This window comes from Danio rerio, chromosome 24, assembly GCF_052040795.2.
Source record: "Danio rerio strain M-AB ecotype USA chromosome 24, GRCz13ab, whole genome shotgun sequence".
Classification (NCBI taxonomy): domain Eukaryota; kingdom Metazoa; phylum Chordata; class Actinopteri; order Cypriniformes; family Danionidae; genus Danio; species Danio rerio.
This window is the reverse complement of record NC_141044.1, coordinates 5,775,151-5,794,786: the sequence shown is the minus strand read 5'-3', so window position 1 is coordinate 5,794,786 and position 19,636 is coordinate 5,775,151. Positions and strand designations below refer to the sequence as shown.

The window sequence follows — 19,636 nt, the reverse complement described above, 5'->3', positions numbered from 1 at the left end:
AAAATACATCTATCTATCCATACATCCACACACATAAAATACATCTATTCATCCACTTAAAATATATCCATCCATCCTCCTAAAATACATCCATCTATCATCGGCTGACATTTTTCAAACACTCAAATTCAAAAACTTTTGTTTTCAACAGAAAGAAAAACATAATAAAATAAAGATCCTTAAAATAAAAGTTCTCTTTTGTTGACACCTACACAACCAAAATAGTTGAGATGCATTTAATTTAAATATTACAATGACTAAAACGGAAATAAAATGCATTAAAGATAGATGGAACTGCCATAATAATAATATAGAGGTCAAATGAACATAATGAAAACCAAGAATATTATATGGAAATGTGTTCAATATAAAGAGATACTATAATAGCATTTATTAATTAAAGGGATAGTTTAAAAAATCTAATTTATTTATCCTTTTCTTTCTTATGTTGAACACGCACATATGTTTTGAAGAAAGCTGGTTCCTGGCATACTGTACATCAACATCCATAGTAGAAAAAAAAATTCTATGGAGGTTAATGAATGCCAGCTACCAGCATTTTTCAAAATGTCTTCCTATGTGTTCTACACATGTTGATTTGGAATAACTTGAGTGACTAAATTATGAAAATTATGATGTGTGTGAATTAAGTCATCCACTCACTATAACTTCCCCAGTAACTTCCCTAACTTACAAAGTGCACTGCAGTGACCAAAGTAGGCCTATACCATCTTTCCGTCAAAATGTCATCATATTCTCACAATGTTGAAGGCTGCAGTGTCCTGTAAGATCAAACTATGTTCTCCTGCACACTTGTAATGAGGGCATAATGTTCAGGGGAGCGGTAGCAGAAGAGTTCCTGTGTGAAGTTTTACTCTGCTGTCGCTTCTTGACCCCTTCCCGTCCTCTTCCTCCATTTACTTTACTGTCTCTACTGTCCAATCCATTAAAGTCGTAAAATAAATCCCATAAATGGAGGCATTAAAAATAAAGGCTGCTCAAGCAAGTATCCGGTCTTTTTGCTGTTTAATATTCACAGACACAATTTCTATCTGCTCTATAATCAAAATGTTAAGAGAAACAAAAGTGTTTTACTGCCTCTAGTGTTCATTTAACCTGAAAACTGCATTGAAATTATGCTGGAGCCTAGTCGCAAATATTCACAATTCCTCAAGCCTGATTTATACTTTTTTGTTAAGGGATCAATGTACTCTACAGTGCATCCCTTTCATGTAGCCGACATCATTTTGAGCAGTTGTTTAACACTTCTGAAATGATAGTAGACATTGAGGTTTCTATTTTCTACAGTGCTAGGGGCCGATCACACAGAATGCGCTATTTGCGTAGAGAGGTGCCTCTTTTGAATGAAGGAGAAGGAGGAGGCAGAAACCTGTGAACATTCAACAATTTTAATCATAAAATAGACACAAAACAAAAATATCCATCTGGTGCTCCTAAGAAGAGTGTAGCTCTTTCTCTCTCATTTTCCTCCATGGTTTTGACTCCTGAAACTGCAGCACAGTTACTGTTAACATAACAAAAATACTTTTATTCACACAATAAATCACGATTTAACGAAAATCACAATGTTTTTTTTTTTTTTTTAATTTTTTTATTTGGCAGGGACAGTGTACATTAATTAGCATTTCTGCCAATGCACCAGAATTAGCCCGAAGGCTATTTTTCATCTGTTGTCCCATAACAACCTAGAAAAAAACAATACAAAAATTATACAATCTATCAAACATTTAAAAAGTACTTAAATAGACATGGTCATATAGATGTTAAAAGAGAATATTTACAAATTAAGCTAAAACACCAACATTTTATAATAGAGATAAAAATAGTTGAAACGCATTTAAACAACAGATCATTAAGATGGTAGGCACAATCAGAAACATGCTAGTTTCAATTCAATCAGAATGATGACACGCCTGATTCTCTATAAACCAGGTTTTTAAATGTTTTTTAATATATTAAGTGAGGTTCACAAGCGTAACTGTTTAATTGCTTGTTTGTTTGTTTGTTTGTTTGTTTGTTTGTTTGAGCATACAGACAAATTGGTCACCTAACGATGGTTCTTGAATCTGATTGGCTGATAGCCATGGGATATTCTGCCAGTATCACCACTGGACCAGCCTCTTCACCCTTTTCTTCTGCCCACATACTGCAACATATTACACTTTTCAGGCTTTTTAGTCAAGAATGTAGTTGTTTAAATTGCAACTCTGCAGTTTATTTATAAGGAGAGTGCCTATCTTAAAATATTTATATTTTCTTAGAGGGAGTGCAGTGGTGCTGTTAGCCTGACAAACTGAGTAGGCCAAAGATGGTTGACGTTGTCTATTCACTAGATGGTGACAGGACTGCAGACTAAGCAGTTAGAGGATTAAACAGCGTAATTTCTAACTACAGCTGATCAAATCATTATTAAACTAGTAAGTGATATTCTAAGTCGATCTCTCTCTCTTTTGTATGTTGTAGTGCTGTATTATATATCGTAGTGTAATCAGTGTGAGATGTGACTCGCATATCAGGAATGTGTGTTGTGTTGGCAGAAAGAAAGAAGAAATGCTCGCATGTGTTAACTTTTTTTCCTTATCGCAAACACAACAGCAATCTGGTAGTGATTGCGCTGCTTTTTTTGGCGTTAATTATTGTGATATCCCGATTGCAACAGAGAAATACTCTAGGGTGATATCTCTGTAGACCAGGGGTCTCAAACTCAATTTACCTGGGGGCCGCAGGAGGCAAAGTCTGGGTGAGGCTGGGCCGCATAAGGGATTTCACAAAAAAAAAGTCCTCAAATGTCATTATTTACAGTTTTAATTATTTCTTCTGAAAATGAAGTGTCCTGAACATTAATAGAAGATTGAGTGAAGATTATGAACAGTTCTTCTGAACATGGCATCTTTTGCCTACTTGCTGCCAGAGACTTGACAGCGCTTCAAGTGGGGGAAAAAGTGGGGGAACTCACTCAAAACTTCCATTCCCTCACCTAAAAAAAAGGTGTATACATGTATAAATAAAACACCCCCACCCCACTCCAGTCACATCAGTCTGTACCAGTTTGTATCTACCTATAATATATATAAGATGCAGGCTGTAGCTAGGTAGGTGGCAGGCTGCAGATAGGTAGCTAAGTGGCAGGCAGGGGCGGGAACAGCTTACCTTGGTTCTGGCCGGCGCGAGTTCCCTCCTAACACTTCCCGCCTGTCACAGCGTCTAACAAAGGGGCGGGGTGCTTGGTGACGTCACCGGCATCCCCGCCCCTTTGTTTACACGGCGGGCGGGGAATGCCAGTGACCGCTGTGTACGGATAGAATCAGCGGAGCGGGGAGCGCTCTCTCTCCCCGCTCCGCTGATTCTGTCAGTGTACAGCGGTCGGCGCGGGCCACAAAATATTGCACTGAGAGCCGCAAATGGCCCGCGGGCCGCGAGTTTGAGACCCCTGCTGTAGACTGATGGCGTTTCATGTCACAAGTAACTCAAAGTCAAGCACATTCAAGGCAGCATGATCATGAGAAATGTGATTAACTGTTAGTATAATTGTAATCATCGTCATCATTAATATTTTATTATGAATTATTAGACATTTATTTTGGAATTATTGCACAAATATCAATAAGTCATCTCAGCATTAGTTGGATAGTTGTTTCTGGGTTTCGTTAGTCCTAATTGATGTGGTTTTCAAATACAATAAATCCCTCAATATACAATCTGCAGTGGTGCTCATTCATTTTTGGTGGGTGCTATTACATTTTTTCTGGTGCTCCTAAATATTTGAAGTTGGGTGCACCGGTGCTACCAATTAAAAAAGTTAATTTCGAGCCCTGCTAGTATTCAGCTTAAAGTGACATTTAAAGGCGAAACTAGATTAATTAGTCAAGTTAGGGTTATCATTAACAGTGGTTTGTTCTGTAGATGAGCAAAAACAAATATCAATTAAGGGGTCTAATAATATAACCTTAAAATGTTCTTTGATTAATTAAAAACTGCTTTTATTCTTGCTAAATTAAAACAATTGAGAATTTCTCCAGAAGAAAAAAGATTTTATAGGAAATACTGTGGAAAAATTCTTTACTCTGATAAATATCAATTGGGAAATAATTTGAAAAAGAAAAAAAAAATCACTGGAGGGCTAATAATTCTGACTTTAACTGTACATTTACAGATATACAGCAGAAAAATTCTGAATGACAGTATCGAGTGCGTCACCAGCGTACAGTAACACGCGCCTTTGTGCTCTGAGCAGAATCTGAGGGGAGAAACCCAACATCAGATAGGACACTGTTCCGAGTTTAAGGTTTGTCCAGATAGAGTTTATGTCTGAGAGAGAAACACACGTGAGGACAGAGTGACGCCAGTCTCTTCGCTCCTCAATGGCGGCTTGTCACGATGCCAAAAGCCTCACAGAAGAAGCTCTGTCATTGAAGAGCGATGGAGCCCTCGAGGGGAGGAGGGTGTCTCTTTCACCAGCCCAACAGCTCCGCTAGGATGAATTTAAATTGTCTTAGCTCAGCTTTGAGGGAGTATTAAAGCTAGACTCTGTGTTTTTACAAGCAAGCTTAAGGACATTTGGTTTCTAAGAAATAAATGTCTTTAAGTCGGACTATCAGGCGAGTAGAAGATATTCTCAAGCTAAAAATTCTCACTGGCAAAGGACGCATGTATACCCAAGTGATTTCTGTCCTGATTATGAATTCGGGTTATTGTTGAATTATTTATGGAAAGATAATAAGATTGCGAGTAATTGAACCAAACAAGTGATCCCAGGTCAAAACATAATCCTTCATTCCTTATTTAAACATCGATTTACCCTTTTATATTTGTCCATCCATCACATTATTTATCCATTTTTTACATTCATGTGTTCATTTAAATGCATTGACTTCTATGTATTTAACAATCTTTTATATTTGTTTATTTATGCATACATTATATTTACTTTTATATATTCAGCTGTTATATTTATCAGTATTGATCCATCTTTTATACTGTATGTTTTATTTATCTTATTTCTATATCAGTCGGCAATATCTCAATTCCTGAACATTTACATTTAGATTTATCCAACATATGTGTTTGAGCAATATAACACAAGTAGCAGTGTGATATGGCTGTATATCGGCACTGGTGGGAGGCGTGCGTTGGTGCCTTAGTGTCCCACCAATGAAGATAAACACTCATATTGCACTGCTACAAATGTGATATTGCGTTTATACAGCAGTTTGATGGCATCATCGTGTAGATAAAAAAGAAAATCAAACATTGAGAGTCTCAAAAACCCTTTTGTATGAGGAACTACTTTCTTCCACCATTTATTCACATCTGCAGCTGACGTCAGCACAAGAGAAAATGCTGCTAATTCACAAATGTCACCTTAGAGCTAGTGTTTGAATTATTCTCTAGATTTTAAGGCTGAACAGCATGAATTGCCATCAGTCTACAGAGATTTCCCAGTATTTCTCTGTTACAATCAGGAGATCACAATAATTAATCCCGAAAAGCCAGAGCAAAGCAAACACTACCAGATTACTATGGTATAAATATAGCACTACAACATACAAAATTCAACTTAGAGTTGTTTACCTCTTATTATTATGGTTTCTGTCGCCATTTTATGGCGGAAAATAAACTGTCTTTGCTCTGTTCAGTATGACAGGCTGATGGAAGCTGACGCGCTGTATCTCCGAAATTATAAATATTTAAAATAGGCTCTGTCCTTATATATAAACTGCATAGTTGCAATCTAAACAACTACATTCTCACCTGAAAAGCCTCAAACGTTCATTATGTTGTCCAACAGCTGCAATATTTGTCAAACTGTAGTAAGTTTATTGATCTGCTGTAACTCTATGTGGGCAGAGTAATACACAAGGTTGAGGAGGCTGCACGAATGGTGTTACGGGAATACCGCATGGCTATCAACCAATCAGATTCGAGAACCAGACAGAGCTGTGAATATACATGATAATTTATGTGTATATAATCAATATTATTTATTTGTCGTATTTATATTTCTTATTTACGCTATTTATATATTACCTTTTTAATATATTTTAATATTAGTTTTTAAAATATTTATCCATCTGTGATAAATCGGTTGTTGACGCACTGCATTTATTTATTCATACTTTATATTTGCATTAATTTATGCATTTTGTATTTACATTTATTTATTTTCAGCAATTTTGTCATTTATTTTGTCCCATCTATTATTTATCCACGTTATTTATTTTTATTTATTCATCTATGTATATTTAAAGAGAAAATTAGATGTATACATAAATTATATTTACTTTATCAATTCATCATATTTATTTTTATTTATTCATCATTATATTTATATTTGTTCATCAGTTTATATTTATCCATGTTATGTTTTTTGTTCCATCCCTTATATTTATATTCATCAATTTGTTAATTGTGTTTTCTATACTATTTATTTGACCCTTTTTGTTCATTAGCTTCAATTGACTGTATGATATGATTATATTAATATATTTTTTATGTTATACATCTATTGATAGTGATTTATTAATTCGTTACAGTATATTTAAACATATTTATCCATCCCTTATGTTTATTTATTATTGATAAATCATTCTTTTATGCACATTTCTGTATACACTGTTTATAAATGACAGCTATTATAATCAGAATAGACTGGAAGTTTTCCGCTGCACCAAGAACTTGACGCAGATCCACATTTTGACATTTGTGCAAATAGACTGAGACTAAAAAGAGTCTTTGTTGTGAACAATTGCTAGAACAAAGGCCGGTCAATTAGGCTGCGAGTTCACCAGAGCAGTATTTAAAGAGCACAAAGCATCATTGATCCACAGATGCGTAATGAAATTATCCGCAGTGATTTGGAGAAGAGCCTGGCTGAAGTCTTGGACACAGATTGTTTGTCTAGACCAGCGATGCAGGGAAAGCCACGGTCTAAAATGAATTTCGATCTGGAGCACGGCTCCGCTTCACCGACGCTCACGATCACATTTGTCTCCTTGGCCTACTAAAGATGATCAAGTCTTTTCCTTTCAGACTCGTGATGGCAGGATGTCTTGTCCAGATGTAATGCAGCCCAGATTGCGATGATGTGTTTGTAATGACACAAAGGAGTGCGGGAAGAGATTCGGTTACACAGTGACGACAGCCTACATTCAGTTTTAAATCTTTGACTTTGGATAGAATACCTATGAATATTTTATAGGCTATTTTTTGTAGATCAGTGTGTGGGTCAGAATATTATCATTTTGCTAATTATTTTTTTTATAGTGTACAACATTTTATTCTATTACAGCAGCATTTTTAATTTATTCATTATTTATTACACGGCTGTCCGGAATACTTAATTCTGATTGGTCAGTCCCAACATTCCACGGTATGTTATTTAAAGAGAGCAACTGCTGAAACTAATAATCTAGTCTCATCTGGGTAATTCAAAACATCTTGATTGTCAGTGAATTAATTCAAATTCATTTAGTGTATGCTGCTTTTTTCTTTTAACACCAGCTCGTGGCTGAATAATACATTGGTTAGTGTATGCTCCATTCAGCCATTTTGTTTGTCAGCTTTGTCTTTGAAAAATAATCAACTGTAATGGCTCAAAACAATGTTTTGTGTCCACTTTTTACATTTTGTGGCATGTAGCTATGTAAAATTGGGAAAAAGTTCACCCAGGTGGTTGTTTTCACAGAATAACGCCCGTCTTATTCATTCAGATTAGCCTGTGAGACTTTTTTAGCCTGCATGTACTTCATCCCTTATTTTCTAATCTAGAAGTAGTTCCAGTCATTCATTTCCATTTTTGGAACACAAAATTAAGATATTTTTTTAACGAAGTTGAAAACATCGCCAAATATTTTCTGAGAATTTTCAACCAGGTTTAGATCAGGACTCTGGGCTGCCATTTTGTTGTGTTTTCAGCTTGAAGCAACTGCTTTAATAATCTTTCCCATATGACCGAACTAAATAAATAAACCTTCCAATAATCATTAAAGGGAACTTTCAGTTTTCTCTCCACACAACATGCTCCTCAGCAAAGATTAGTCCATCATTTTGATTCAGCTCATGAATGTTTTCGTCACTGTCTAGACTTTCAGTCTAAATGTTCTTTAAAAGTCTTTGATGAACAATAATCATTTTGGGGCACTTGAATTTTAAACTGTTAAGACAGAACACTCTAGATATCTTCAATTTGGAGTGATCAACCTCTTTTGCCATGACTGAAAACTTGCTGTAAGACACTATCAGTTACTTTAGAACAGCTCACAATCTTGGAAGGCCAGTGAAACTCAGCAGCATCACTAACTTGGTTTATTTCTCTTGTGTCCAGGGTATATTATTTCCCCTGTAATTTAGTCGACTCTTTATTTCACGTTATAACTAAACTACTAGTCAGTCAACAATTCGAACAGTAAAAATATTAAGTCCAGTTGAATTGAGTAGCCTAATCACTTTCACTTTCCCTTTCCTTCGTCGTAGTCCATGCTTTTTAATGGTTTTAATTAATTATAGAATATATTTTCATAAATTTGTAATATCATCTAAACAATTTCATGACTATTTCAGGTATTACAGGTGCTAGGCTGTATAAACGAAGACATAATAACAAATGTGCGTCCTGCAGCTGTATATATAATGTACATAGAGTGCACGTGGTCGTGACATGCAAATGTAAGCACGCATTCAACCACCGAAATCCGTATTTATACGGAAGAATCCCATCACTGTGAATTATTAGCCCCCCTGTATATTTTCCCCTCCAATTTCTGTTTAAGGGAACAAAGAGGTTTTTTTTTTTTTAACACATTTTGAAACATTATAGTTTTAATTACCTTTAATTAATCAAGTTTGGATAATTTGGCAAATCATTGTATAACTATGGTTTGTTTTGTAGCCAAAAAAAAAAGCTATTAAAAAAAAAAAAAAAAACTGCTTTTATTTTAGCTGAAGGAAAACTATTAAGACTTCCTCCAGAAGAAAAAATATTATAGTAAATACTGTGAGACATTCCTTGCTCTGTTAATCATTTAAATATTTGAAAAAGAAAAACATATTCACATCATATTCAGAGCAGGGCTGATAATTCAGACTTCAACTGTATGTAATAGCATTAGAAGTAAGGCAGGGTCTGATCACGCATCAGTCATGCAGACGTCTAACAGAGTAAATGTCATCTCTTGACATCAGCTGAGTGCGTCTGTAGATCTGTGTTGAGCTGTGATTGAGTCTGGATGACGGTCTGGAGCCTGAGGCAGATCCTGGTGCCGGAAACACAACCTCCGAGTCAATGCAGTGGCAGGAGTGCATTGAGTTTCTCCAACATGATTAGGCCCTGGCATCTCCTGGGTTGTTTCACTCTAATCAATTTGATCATTAATGCAACTCCGAAGAGTTTCTCATCATAGGGAATGTCATTTATTTGCCCTGGTTGCCAGGAACTTGAGAAATAAGAGCAGAGATTGTAGAGAAGGTTGTATGGATCGGTGTTGTGGGCTGAGAAAACGGCCAATTTGTGTCCCTTTATCAAAGAAGGAACACGCTGTACTTCAGAAATGTCCATTGAATTGTTTCGGTTCCATTTCGAAAGTCACAAATTGCCCTCTTGGTACACCGACTGATATTTTCATCGTGTTCAAACTGAACGAGTATTTCCAAATATGATTTATAAAAAGCAAAATATAGTTTTCAGTTTTAAAACGGTAAGAAAAAGAAGACTGGACTATTTATTTATTTGAAGAAACCACAAACTTAAAGTGAATATTGATATGAGTGAATGAAAGCTGCTCTGTGTTTTGGTAAATTTAATTATTTCAAGATGTTCATTAGGCATTTGTATTTGATAAAATACATGTATTTATTATTATTATTATTAATAATATTATTATAGTCCTCATTAGTATCATCATTAGTATTACCATTATTACTATTAGTATTATTATGATTATTATAATTCTCATCACTATCATTTATCTATTGATTTTAATTATAGTAAATAGTATAGTATTTTTACAATTATAGTAAAAGTTGTAAAGATGTAAAACCACATTTTTTATACATCAGAAATCAGGTTTTAATGGTCAAATTGTAAAAATATTGTTATGGTATCAGTGTAAACAATATAAAAGCAATTGAACATGTAATACACTTGCAGCAGTCACCTAAAACAACAATTTGTGCACACATCTACAGAGCAAATCCATGCAAATGCCTTTATTGTCATGGCTTTCAGCAAATTTGCAAAAAAATAAAATAAAATAAATAAAAAAAGGTTGTTTGTTTAGGCTTGTATTTTACAGTAGAAAACTCTATTTCTAGCTTTGAAAACGTTGAAAGAGTCACACACAAGTGGCAATTTCACATCTGCCACATCTGAGAGATGTCACATTATACACACGATATCGAAAAAAAATGTACAATGCGATATTTAGATTTTCTGCTATTTATTTTGCAATATTTTACAAGATAATAGTTTAATCTGCATTAAATATATTAAATAAATTACAAGCAGAGATAAAGTAGATACACATGAAGGAGTCTAACAGTATACAGGTACAGAAATAAAATGTTCAAATCTATAATAAAGCTCTATATTTTTGACTGCAGAAAACTGCAGGAAAAAGTACATTACGCTGGAGGCCAACATTATCCGCACAAAAGCTAAAATGAAACTTTTGCTGATAGGGATGAATGTTTGCGCCCGACATCAGGTTTTCGTTTTATTCTATAATGCTGGACTTATTTTTCCTCAAAGGTTTGAACTTTGAAGTGTGAAAAGGTTAATGCCTGTCTAAGAAAGTGTATAAAGTGTTTGATGAGGAGTTAACAGCCTTTAAACATCTATAATAATTGTAAAAAATAAAGCTGACTACTTTGCAGATTTCGCCTATTGCGGGTTATTTTGAGAACGTAACTCCCGCGAATAACGAGGGACCACTTTATGTTGTAAACTCTCATCTCTTATGGATGTGACCAAAATGTTTGTTTATTTCTCTCATATAAAACAAGTTTACAAATTAATCTCTTAACCCTGTGGTTGGTTGCTTTGGGAAATAGAAACATCAATACACGTTTTTACTGCAAACATTACATCAATAACGCTGGGAATGCTCTAGAGCATAGGTGTCAAACTCAATTCCTGGAGGGCCACATCTCTGCACAGTTTTGTTCCAACTCTAATCAAATACAGCAAATCAAGGTGTTCAAGACTACTACAGACTATTAAGCTGGTGTCAGTTGGAGCTAAACTATGCAGAGCTGCGGCCCTCCAGGAATTTAGTTTGAGACCACTGCTCTAGAGTGTTTTTTTGCTTAAAAAACATGCATGCATATTGCAGCTTTTTCAGATTTGGGTATATTAGCGTGTAAATGTGTTCTTTAAAAAAAACACCACATCATTACCCAAATTCATATGAATCTAGAATAAGCAAATCCATTTGTTTGTGATTAAATTTGATCAACTACAGGCCATCCTTCATATTGTTATTAGAGTCAGAATCACAACACTCAAGCATCTTGTTGCTTGTAGTAAATACGTACCCTGACTTTCCACATAAGGCACAAGTGAACAAAGTCATAGGCTATGTCCGAAATCGCATACTTATATACTATATAAACCATTTCAATGTGAAGATGTCACTGGACAATGAACATTTCCTGCTTGTTGTCAAACTATTTTGTCACTTTAACCAGAGGAAATTTAATCATATCTCAATGTTAAAATGGCTGTCATAAGATTATCAATATGTTTACATTTTTGGATTCTTGGAAGCTATAGAAATAAAAATGTTATACAGGAAATAGGTTAGGACAATTGTTATTGTTTACAACTCTCAAAATGGTCTATAGTACGCTAAAACAGTATGCGAGCCGAGTAGTATATTCGTAGAATCAGTTTGTTTGTGATTAAATTTGACCAACTGCTGTATTTTTTCTCTCCTTTCTGTTTTCTCCCTGTAGATAAGCCTGAGAGCTATGATGTCTGGTACGAGAGCAGGTTTGAGGAGTGCGACAAGGAGGCTTGCCTCTCCTTCTCTAAAGACATGCTGTGTTCGCGCGTCACAGTGGACCACAACTATTACGCCATCTGTCAGAATCTGCTTTCGCGATATGCTACATGGCGGGGGAGCTCCGGCGGGCTCCTTCACGACCCCCCGCCACACATAGCCAAAGACGGCCAGCTTAAAGCCCTGTTGGAAGAGTGCGCCAACCCCAAAAAGCGATATGGACGCTTCCAGGCAGCTAAAGAACTCCGCGACTACTTAACCCAACTAAGCGGTATCGCTAGGTAATGACTGCCAATAATGTTTACCGCTAAACGTTCACCCATCGATGATGTCTTGAGGGTTTGAGGATCCCCGTTTGACTTTCAACAAAGAGACGTCTGAGGAATCTCAAACCAATCACGTGTGTAAATTTTGGTTTTGCGTACATTAATCTTTAAATTATTAAGTTCATTGCTTTTTCAATGGTTTATTTTTGCAATAAAGGCAGCGTTTATGTCAACATCCTCCATTTTATTATTTTTTAAGTTTACTGGAGGTTTTGGGGATGCTCAAAGGCAGCTGGGAATGTTAGTAGACATTAACTCCGTCTCAAAGTTTTCAGCGAACGTCTTCTGCCTAATTGATTCACTTACATTCCAGGAAGAACGAGTTCGGCGTAAAGCGTGATTTGAAGATGGTGGGAAGGATGTGGGAAAATCTGTACATAATTAGGGCAGATTGGAGAGGGAAATGAGTTGGAATTGCTTTGCATATACCAAAGAGTCTGATTCTATGAAACTCAAACTTCTGAACTGAAACGGTGGTATTAAAAAATAACAAACAAACATGCGACTTCAGTGGTTAAACTGTAATCATACGGAACTAAAATGTGTCAAAATGACTTTGTTTACCGATGTCTTTTCTTCCGTGTCAGGTCAGGGTTTGCATTTACAACAGGCTGTCCTTCATATTGCTTTCAGAGTCAGAATCACAACACACAAACATTGTGTTGCTTGTAGTAAATGCGTACCCTGACTTTCCACATAAGGCACAGGTGAACAAAGTCATAGGCTACATCCGAAATCGCATACTCTATAAACCATTTCAACGTGAAATGTTCCTGCATTTCCTGATAATATTTAATAATAATTAATGTTAAAAGACTGTCATAACATTATTTATCAATATGTGGACATTTTTGGATTCTTGGAAGCTATGGAAATTAAAAATGTTATACAGGAAAAAGGTTAGGACCATTGTTATTGTTTACATCCCTCAAAATGGTCTATAGTACGCTAAAACAGTATGCGAGCTGAGTAGTATGTCTGAATTCAAAGAATTTGAAAAACAGTATGCAAGAAGTAGATCCAGCGAGATTCTGAAGTGCGCATCTGATGCACGCTGTGCTATCCCATGATGCATCGCGAGAGAATTCACGAAAGCGATAGGTCACGGGTGGATGACAAAATGGCGGATGAAGTATGTCCGAGTCCCTTTCATACCTCTCGCATTAATACTCTATAGAGAGTGTACTTTATTAACGGTTGAGAAGTAGATTTGACTTAGTAGGCGATTTCGGACGCAGCCATAGTTACAGTTTATTTGGTGCACAAAACTGTTCTTGCAGCTTCGTTTGATTACTACTGAAGACACATGACAATGTTTTTGGTTCCTTTTATGGAATTTGATTGTCTTCGGACTGGTGCTGTTTATGGAGGATGAGGGAGCTCTCAAATTTCATCTAAAATATCTCAATTTGTTTTCTCATATGAACGAAGGTCTCCCATTTGGAATAGCTCACCCAAAAATCTTCTCACACTCCAACTTTTTTTCTTCTGTTGAACACAAATGAAGATACTTTGCAGAATTTTGGAAACTGGTAGCCATTGGGTCACATACTTCCCTATTATATAGTATGTGAAAAACATTATGAGAGTCGAGTAGTATGTTTGAATACTTGAGTTTTTGGGGAAAAAAAACTATAGATTATAAGTACATGGACCACCTACTTCTACTGTCAAGATTTGATTGTGCACTATACAGGATTTATGAGTTGACAATGACTTGGGTAGGTCATTGATAATGAGAAATAATAAATGTAGTACATCCAAATTCAAGTTATCCTACTCACATTTATACTACACTACCTGACAAAAATCTTGTCGCCTGTCCAAGTTTTAGGAATAGCAAATAATAACTTGACGTCTTCTTGATCATTTGGTATCTGAGAAGTGGCTTATATGAAAGTCAAGGACCTCTAGATTAAGCTTATTTTACCTAAATTAAATATGATCATGCCTTGATTTTTAATTATTTAATTTGGACAGTAAGCTCTGACTTTGCTTAGACAAAAGTTATGGACTGCATCCATACATTTCTGCAATGACTCAAAGAAATGATTAATAAAGTCATCTGGAATGGCAAAGAAACATTCTTGCAGGACTCCCAAGATTCTTTGGATTCATCTTCAATGCTTTCTCATTCATTTTAGCCCGGACATGCTCAATAATGTTTATGTCTGGGAATTGGGCTGGCCAATCCTGAAGCACTTTGACCTACTTTGCTTTCAGGAACTTTGATGTGGAGGCTGAAGCATGAGAATGAGCATTATCCTGCTGAAGAATTTGCCCTCTCCTGTGGTTTATAATGTAATGGGCAGCACAAATGTCTTGATACCTCAGGCTGCTGATGTTGTGAACCTCTGCAGATCTTTTGCACGCCCCCATACTGAATATAACCCCAAACCATGATTTTTTCTACACCTAACTTGATCCATTCAGGTTACAATAGGTGTTCTGCAGTATTTGTGATGATTGGGATGCAGTTTGACAGAAGATTAATCGGAAAAATGACACTTTTCCCAAATGATCTACTAGAAGTCAGGTTATTATTTATTGCACTTACAACTGAGATCCACGACAAGAGTTTTGTCACCTTTCTAAATTAGAATTTAAATGTAGCACCTACTCGAGTAGTATGCCATTTCTGACCATTTCCCACTTTGGATGTCAATCCCTCACCTCCATTCTTCAAAACATCATCTTATGTGTTCACCAGAAATAAGAAACCCCTTTTGGGTGAGTAAACAATATATACATTTCCATTTCGGAGGTAAACTATCTATTTAAAGCATCAGAATGAATCCAGAGCGGAGTCATGAATCCAGTTAGACTTGTTACAAAGATTTGTGTTTATATTAATCAAGCGGGTCCAGAGAGGGCCACAATGAATCCAGATTACGTGCCACTATTAGATCAGAGCAGGGTCCAAGTCTCTAATTGGCCGTTAACTATAAGTAATGCGCCAACACACGGCGTGATGCGGCACTATCAAGCTCCTGGACGTGCATCCGTACAGGCTAAAATGGAAGTTTCTATCTTTCAAATCTATCTTAACATTTCAATTTCACAGCTCCGCAATTGAATTAATCAAAATTTAATTAAACGTCTCGAACACTTAAGATCATTTAACTTTGAGCCATCAGCCTGCTGTTTTTTCTTTCTTTCTTTCCCCTCGCTGGTTTGATTTTGCACTTGGTGGACCAATGAATTAGATCAGTATGCTAATGAGTATGCGTTCGATAATGAAGTGCGCTAGCGCCTGACTGACAGCATCACTCCATTGAGCCTGGGTTTCTGAAAGCTAGCTAATCACTTTCAACTTGATGTTTCTTGCCAGCGCAAATGAATTAAGATTTTAATCGTTTTATTTCCACATTTGGGTTTTTGGGCCCTGAAGAGTCGAAGCAATAACTGAAGATCCCTCTGCTCTTGTCAAAAGGAAACCGGCGACCGGACGGCCTCACTTTTGGGTGTTGAACTTGGCACGTGAGACACTTTTTCTTTCGTTTTTTTTTTTGCGTGCATAAATAACTGTCCGCTTTTGTACTGTACTTCTGTTTCAGTTGAGTATTATATCAGCTGTGTCTGATTTTACTGTGCCTTTCATTCAGAAGTTGTATTTACAACTTTTTAGTCGGTTTAAATATCAAATAAATGAATATAAATATATATCTATATATAAATCCCTCCAGTGTCTCGACTGTTTTATTTATGAAGTTAGTTATTTACGTGAGAATTGTTTTGTGACTATATTTTACTCTATTTATTTATTTATTAAGAAATGGCCTCGTTTTACAACTCCACTAGTGCTGAACAATTGAGTTTGACCATTTCTGAATCCATTCAGCTGATCTGTGTTTCTGGTGGGAGCATTTTTAGCTTAGCTTAGCATAAATCATTGAATCAGATTAGACCATTAGCATCTCGCTCAAAATTCAAACAGTTTCCTATTCAAAGGAGGACTCTTCTGTAGTTGCGTTGTTTTCTAAGGCAGATGGAAAATTAAAAGTTGCTATTTTCTTGGCCGATATGGCTAGAAACCTTTACATTACTGTAAACTACATTTGTCAACATTTGAAGTGGAACTAAAAAGTTTTTAAAATTGTCCTAAGACAAGAATGGATGTTGTTCAATAGCTTTAGGCTATTTTCATTAATTTTTTGATCCATTTGAAATGTTTACCTCTGTTTATACCATATATGATGCTAATGGTCTAATCTGATTAAATGTTTTATGCTAAGCTAAGCTAAAAATGCTCCCTAAAACATGCCTGAATGGATTAAAAAAATAATCAAACTCAACATTTTAACTCTAGGGGTCTTGAGTTTTACAATTTCTGAATCCATTCAGCTGATCTCTGGGTTTGGCTGGAGCACTTTTAGCTTAGCTTAGCACGATTATTGAATCAGATCAGACCATTAGCATCTCACTCAAATTTCAAACAGTTTCCTATATAAAGTTTAACTCTTCTGTGGTAACATTGTGTTCCCACTCAAGATTTTTCAAATGGATTCCTATTTAAAGAAGGACTCTTTTGTAGTTGCATTGTGTTCGAACACTGATAGAAAATTAAAAGTTGCTATTTTCTTGGCCGATATGGCTTGAAACTGCTATATTATACTAATGCAAATTATTATAGTTTTTCAAAACTGTCCTACTGTAAGACAAGAATGGATGTTGTTCAATAGCTTTAGGCTATTTTCATTACCTTTTTGATCCACTTCAAATGTTTATTACTGTAAATACCATTTATAATGCTAATGGTCTAATCTGATTTAATGATTTATGCTAAGCTAAGCTAAAAAAAGTTCCCGCCAGACCCCAAAACTGACTGAATGGATTAAAACATGATAAAACTCAACTGTTAAACTCTAGGGGTCTTATAAAATGAGCCTAATTCCAAAATAGTGGATGATTAATGCACTTTTCAATTGCCATCTTCACTGATTATTCAAAAATTAGCAGATGAACTTTAATTATGTGATATTAAAATACCTTGCAGAGATTTCAATGTGTTAAGAATCAAGACTGGTAAGTTTTACAATTTCTGAATCCATTTAGTTGATCTTTGGGTCTGGCAGGAGCACTTTTAGCTTGGCTTAGCATAAGTCATTGAATTAGATGAGACCATTAGCAATAAATAAGTTTCCTATTTAAAGTTTGACTCTTCTTTTATTGTGCTCTCACTCAAGATTTCAAATGGATTCCCATTTAAAGATGGACTCTTTTGTAGTTACATTGTGTTTGAAGACTAATACAAATTAAAAGTTGTTATTTTCTTGGCCGATATTCCTAGAAACTGCTATATTATACCAATGCTAATTATTTTAGTTTTTTTTTTATTATTGTCCTAAGACAAGAATGGATGTTGTTAAACAGCATTTTTGATCCACTTTAAATGTTTACTTCTGTATATACCATATATAATGCTAATGGTCTAATCTGATTCAATTATTTATGCTAAGCTAAGCTAAAAATGTATTTAAAAAAAGGTAAAACTCAACTGTTTAACTTTAGCGGTCTTGTAAAGTGAGCCTATTTCCAAAATAGTAGATGATTAATGTACTTTTCAATTGCCATCATTACTGATTATTCATAAATGAGCAGATGAATTTTAATCATGTGATATTAAAAATATCTTGCAGAGATGATTATGTGCTGAGAATGAAGGCCGATATATATGTAGTGAGCTGGCTTTCTATGTACTTAAGCCTACATAGGCAGCCTAAATGGAACCTCATTAGTGACACAATCTGTATGGGCTGAATCTCAAGGTGGGCACACAAGACTCTGGAAGCTAAAGTTTATTCAGATTTAACTTTTAATGATTGCTAAAGTATGGTCAAATAACGAGAAGAGCTACTTTATAATGATTCCAGTAGTGTTACTTCTCAGCTCCAAATGATATATTGGATTAATTAAAGATAATTAGGATATGCAGTTATATAAGCTGATAAATGTGTTCCGATATACTGTACCTCAATTCACCTTCTGCTCTGCGACTCAATTTACAACATAGAACTAAACTATTATTCCAAAACTTGAGTGATTCATTAACTTGTACACGCTGTAAAAATGCTGGGTTCCACACAATTGATTTGTGTTGGACTTTGAAAAAAATCCGGTAATATTTACAGTATTACTGGCAATTTTGGTAATAACAGTAGTATTGTCAAATTTACTAGTGCACTGTAAATTAGCAATAATATTTGTGCTGTAAAACTACAGCACAGATGTATTTGTTGATTTACAGTGCACTTGTAAATTTTTCCAGTAACTACGTTCACACCGGAGGCAGTGAGAGCATCAAAGTTCACTCTGGCTGCCCTGGCGTCAATGCTGTTTACCTTCACAGCTCCAGTGGCGAGAGCGTAAAAATTTGCCACATTAATTTCATATTTAAAGGAGTTGTTGCAGCATATCAGCAAATCAGTTACATTCCCACATAAACACAAGCTTTCTAGTGTAAAAATGTTGCGCGGGACTGTGTTTTATTTATTTCATTTAATTATTTGTTGCGGGTTTGTGCTTGTAGCCCTTGAGTTATAGGAGGAGTTTTTCTACCCGGCTTGTCCAGGATTGGATGACGCCCGTGACGTCATTGGTAGGCCCACACGGAATCTGCGCGCAGAATTCCGCAGATTTTTCACAGATTTTCCGCAGAATTCCGCAGATTTCTGCAGATTTTTAGCCCATTATTTCTGTTTATTTACTTGAGTAAATGTGTAAATCTGAATTCAGTTTTTATTTAGTAATTTATTACTTTTTATTTCATATATTAAGGTTTTAGTTATGACACTTCACTGGATACTCCCAAAATAATTCCGCAGAAATCCGAAGATTTTTACCAAAATTCTCCGCAGAAATAGCAGAAAACGTCCGCAGATTCCGTCTGGCCCTAGTCATTGGGTATTCCCAGTATATAGGGCTGACAGCAATGGCGGCTCCGTCTCTCTCTCTCTCAGTCTCGCTCTCCCTCAGCTCGGCGGTCTGGCTGGCGGTGCTCTGCATGCCAGGCGATCCATCTACATGCCGCTCTCTTTAGTGTTTTGTTCTCGTTAACCTTTTGATTCTTTAGTTCGTAATGTATTAACTAGTTTGTTTATTTTGATACTTTGTTTTTTGTAGCAGGTAGTGGATTCTTTTTCGTAGTCACTTTTTGTTATTTATTTAGTTTAGCGAAGGAAAGCAGTGGCCCGGAAGACTCACCTGTTTTTTATTACTTTCACGGGAGTTGTAGGTAAGATCTGTCCATTTAAAAACTGTGATAGTCAGAGACCTGTTTTCCTTAGCTGCCCT

At 35.7% G+C, this 19,636-nt stretch overlaps 1 protein-coding gene across 2 annotated transcripts in view; it reads left to right on the top strand.

The window, feature by feature from the left end:
• The window catches only part of dipk2ab (divergent protein kinase domain 2Ab), a 60,669-nt gene extending 48,153 nt beyond the window's left edge, over positions 1–12,516 (top strand). For both annotated transcript variants that reach the window (XM_087308006.2, NM_001114926.1), the window contains 1 exon segment: positions 11,971–12,516. In XM_087308006.2, the coding sequence (XP_087164132.1) occupies positions 11,971–12,302 (332 nt within the window). In that variant the 3' untranslated portion in view covers positions 12,303–12,516.
• The last annotated feature ends 7,120 nt before the right edge of the window (positions 12,517–19,636 follow it).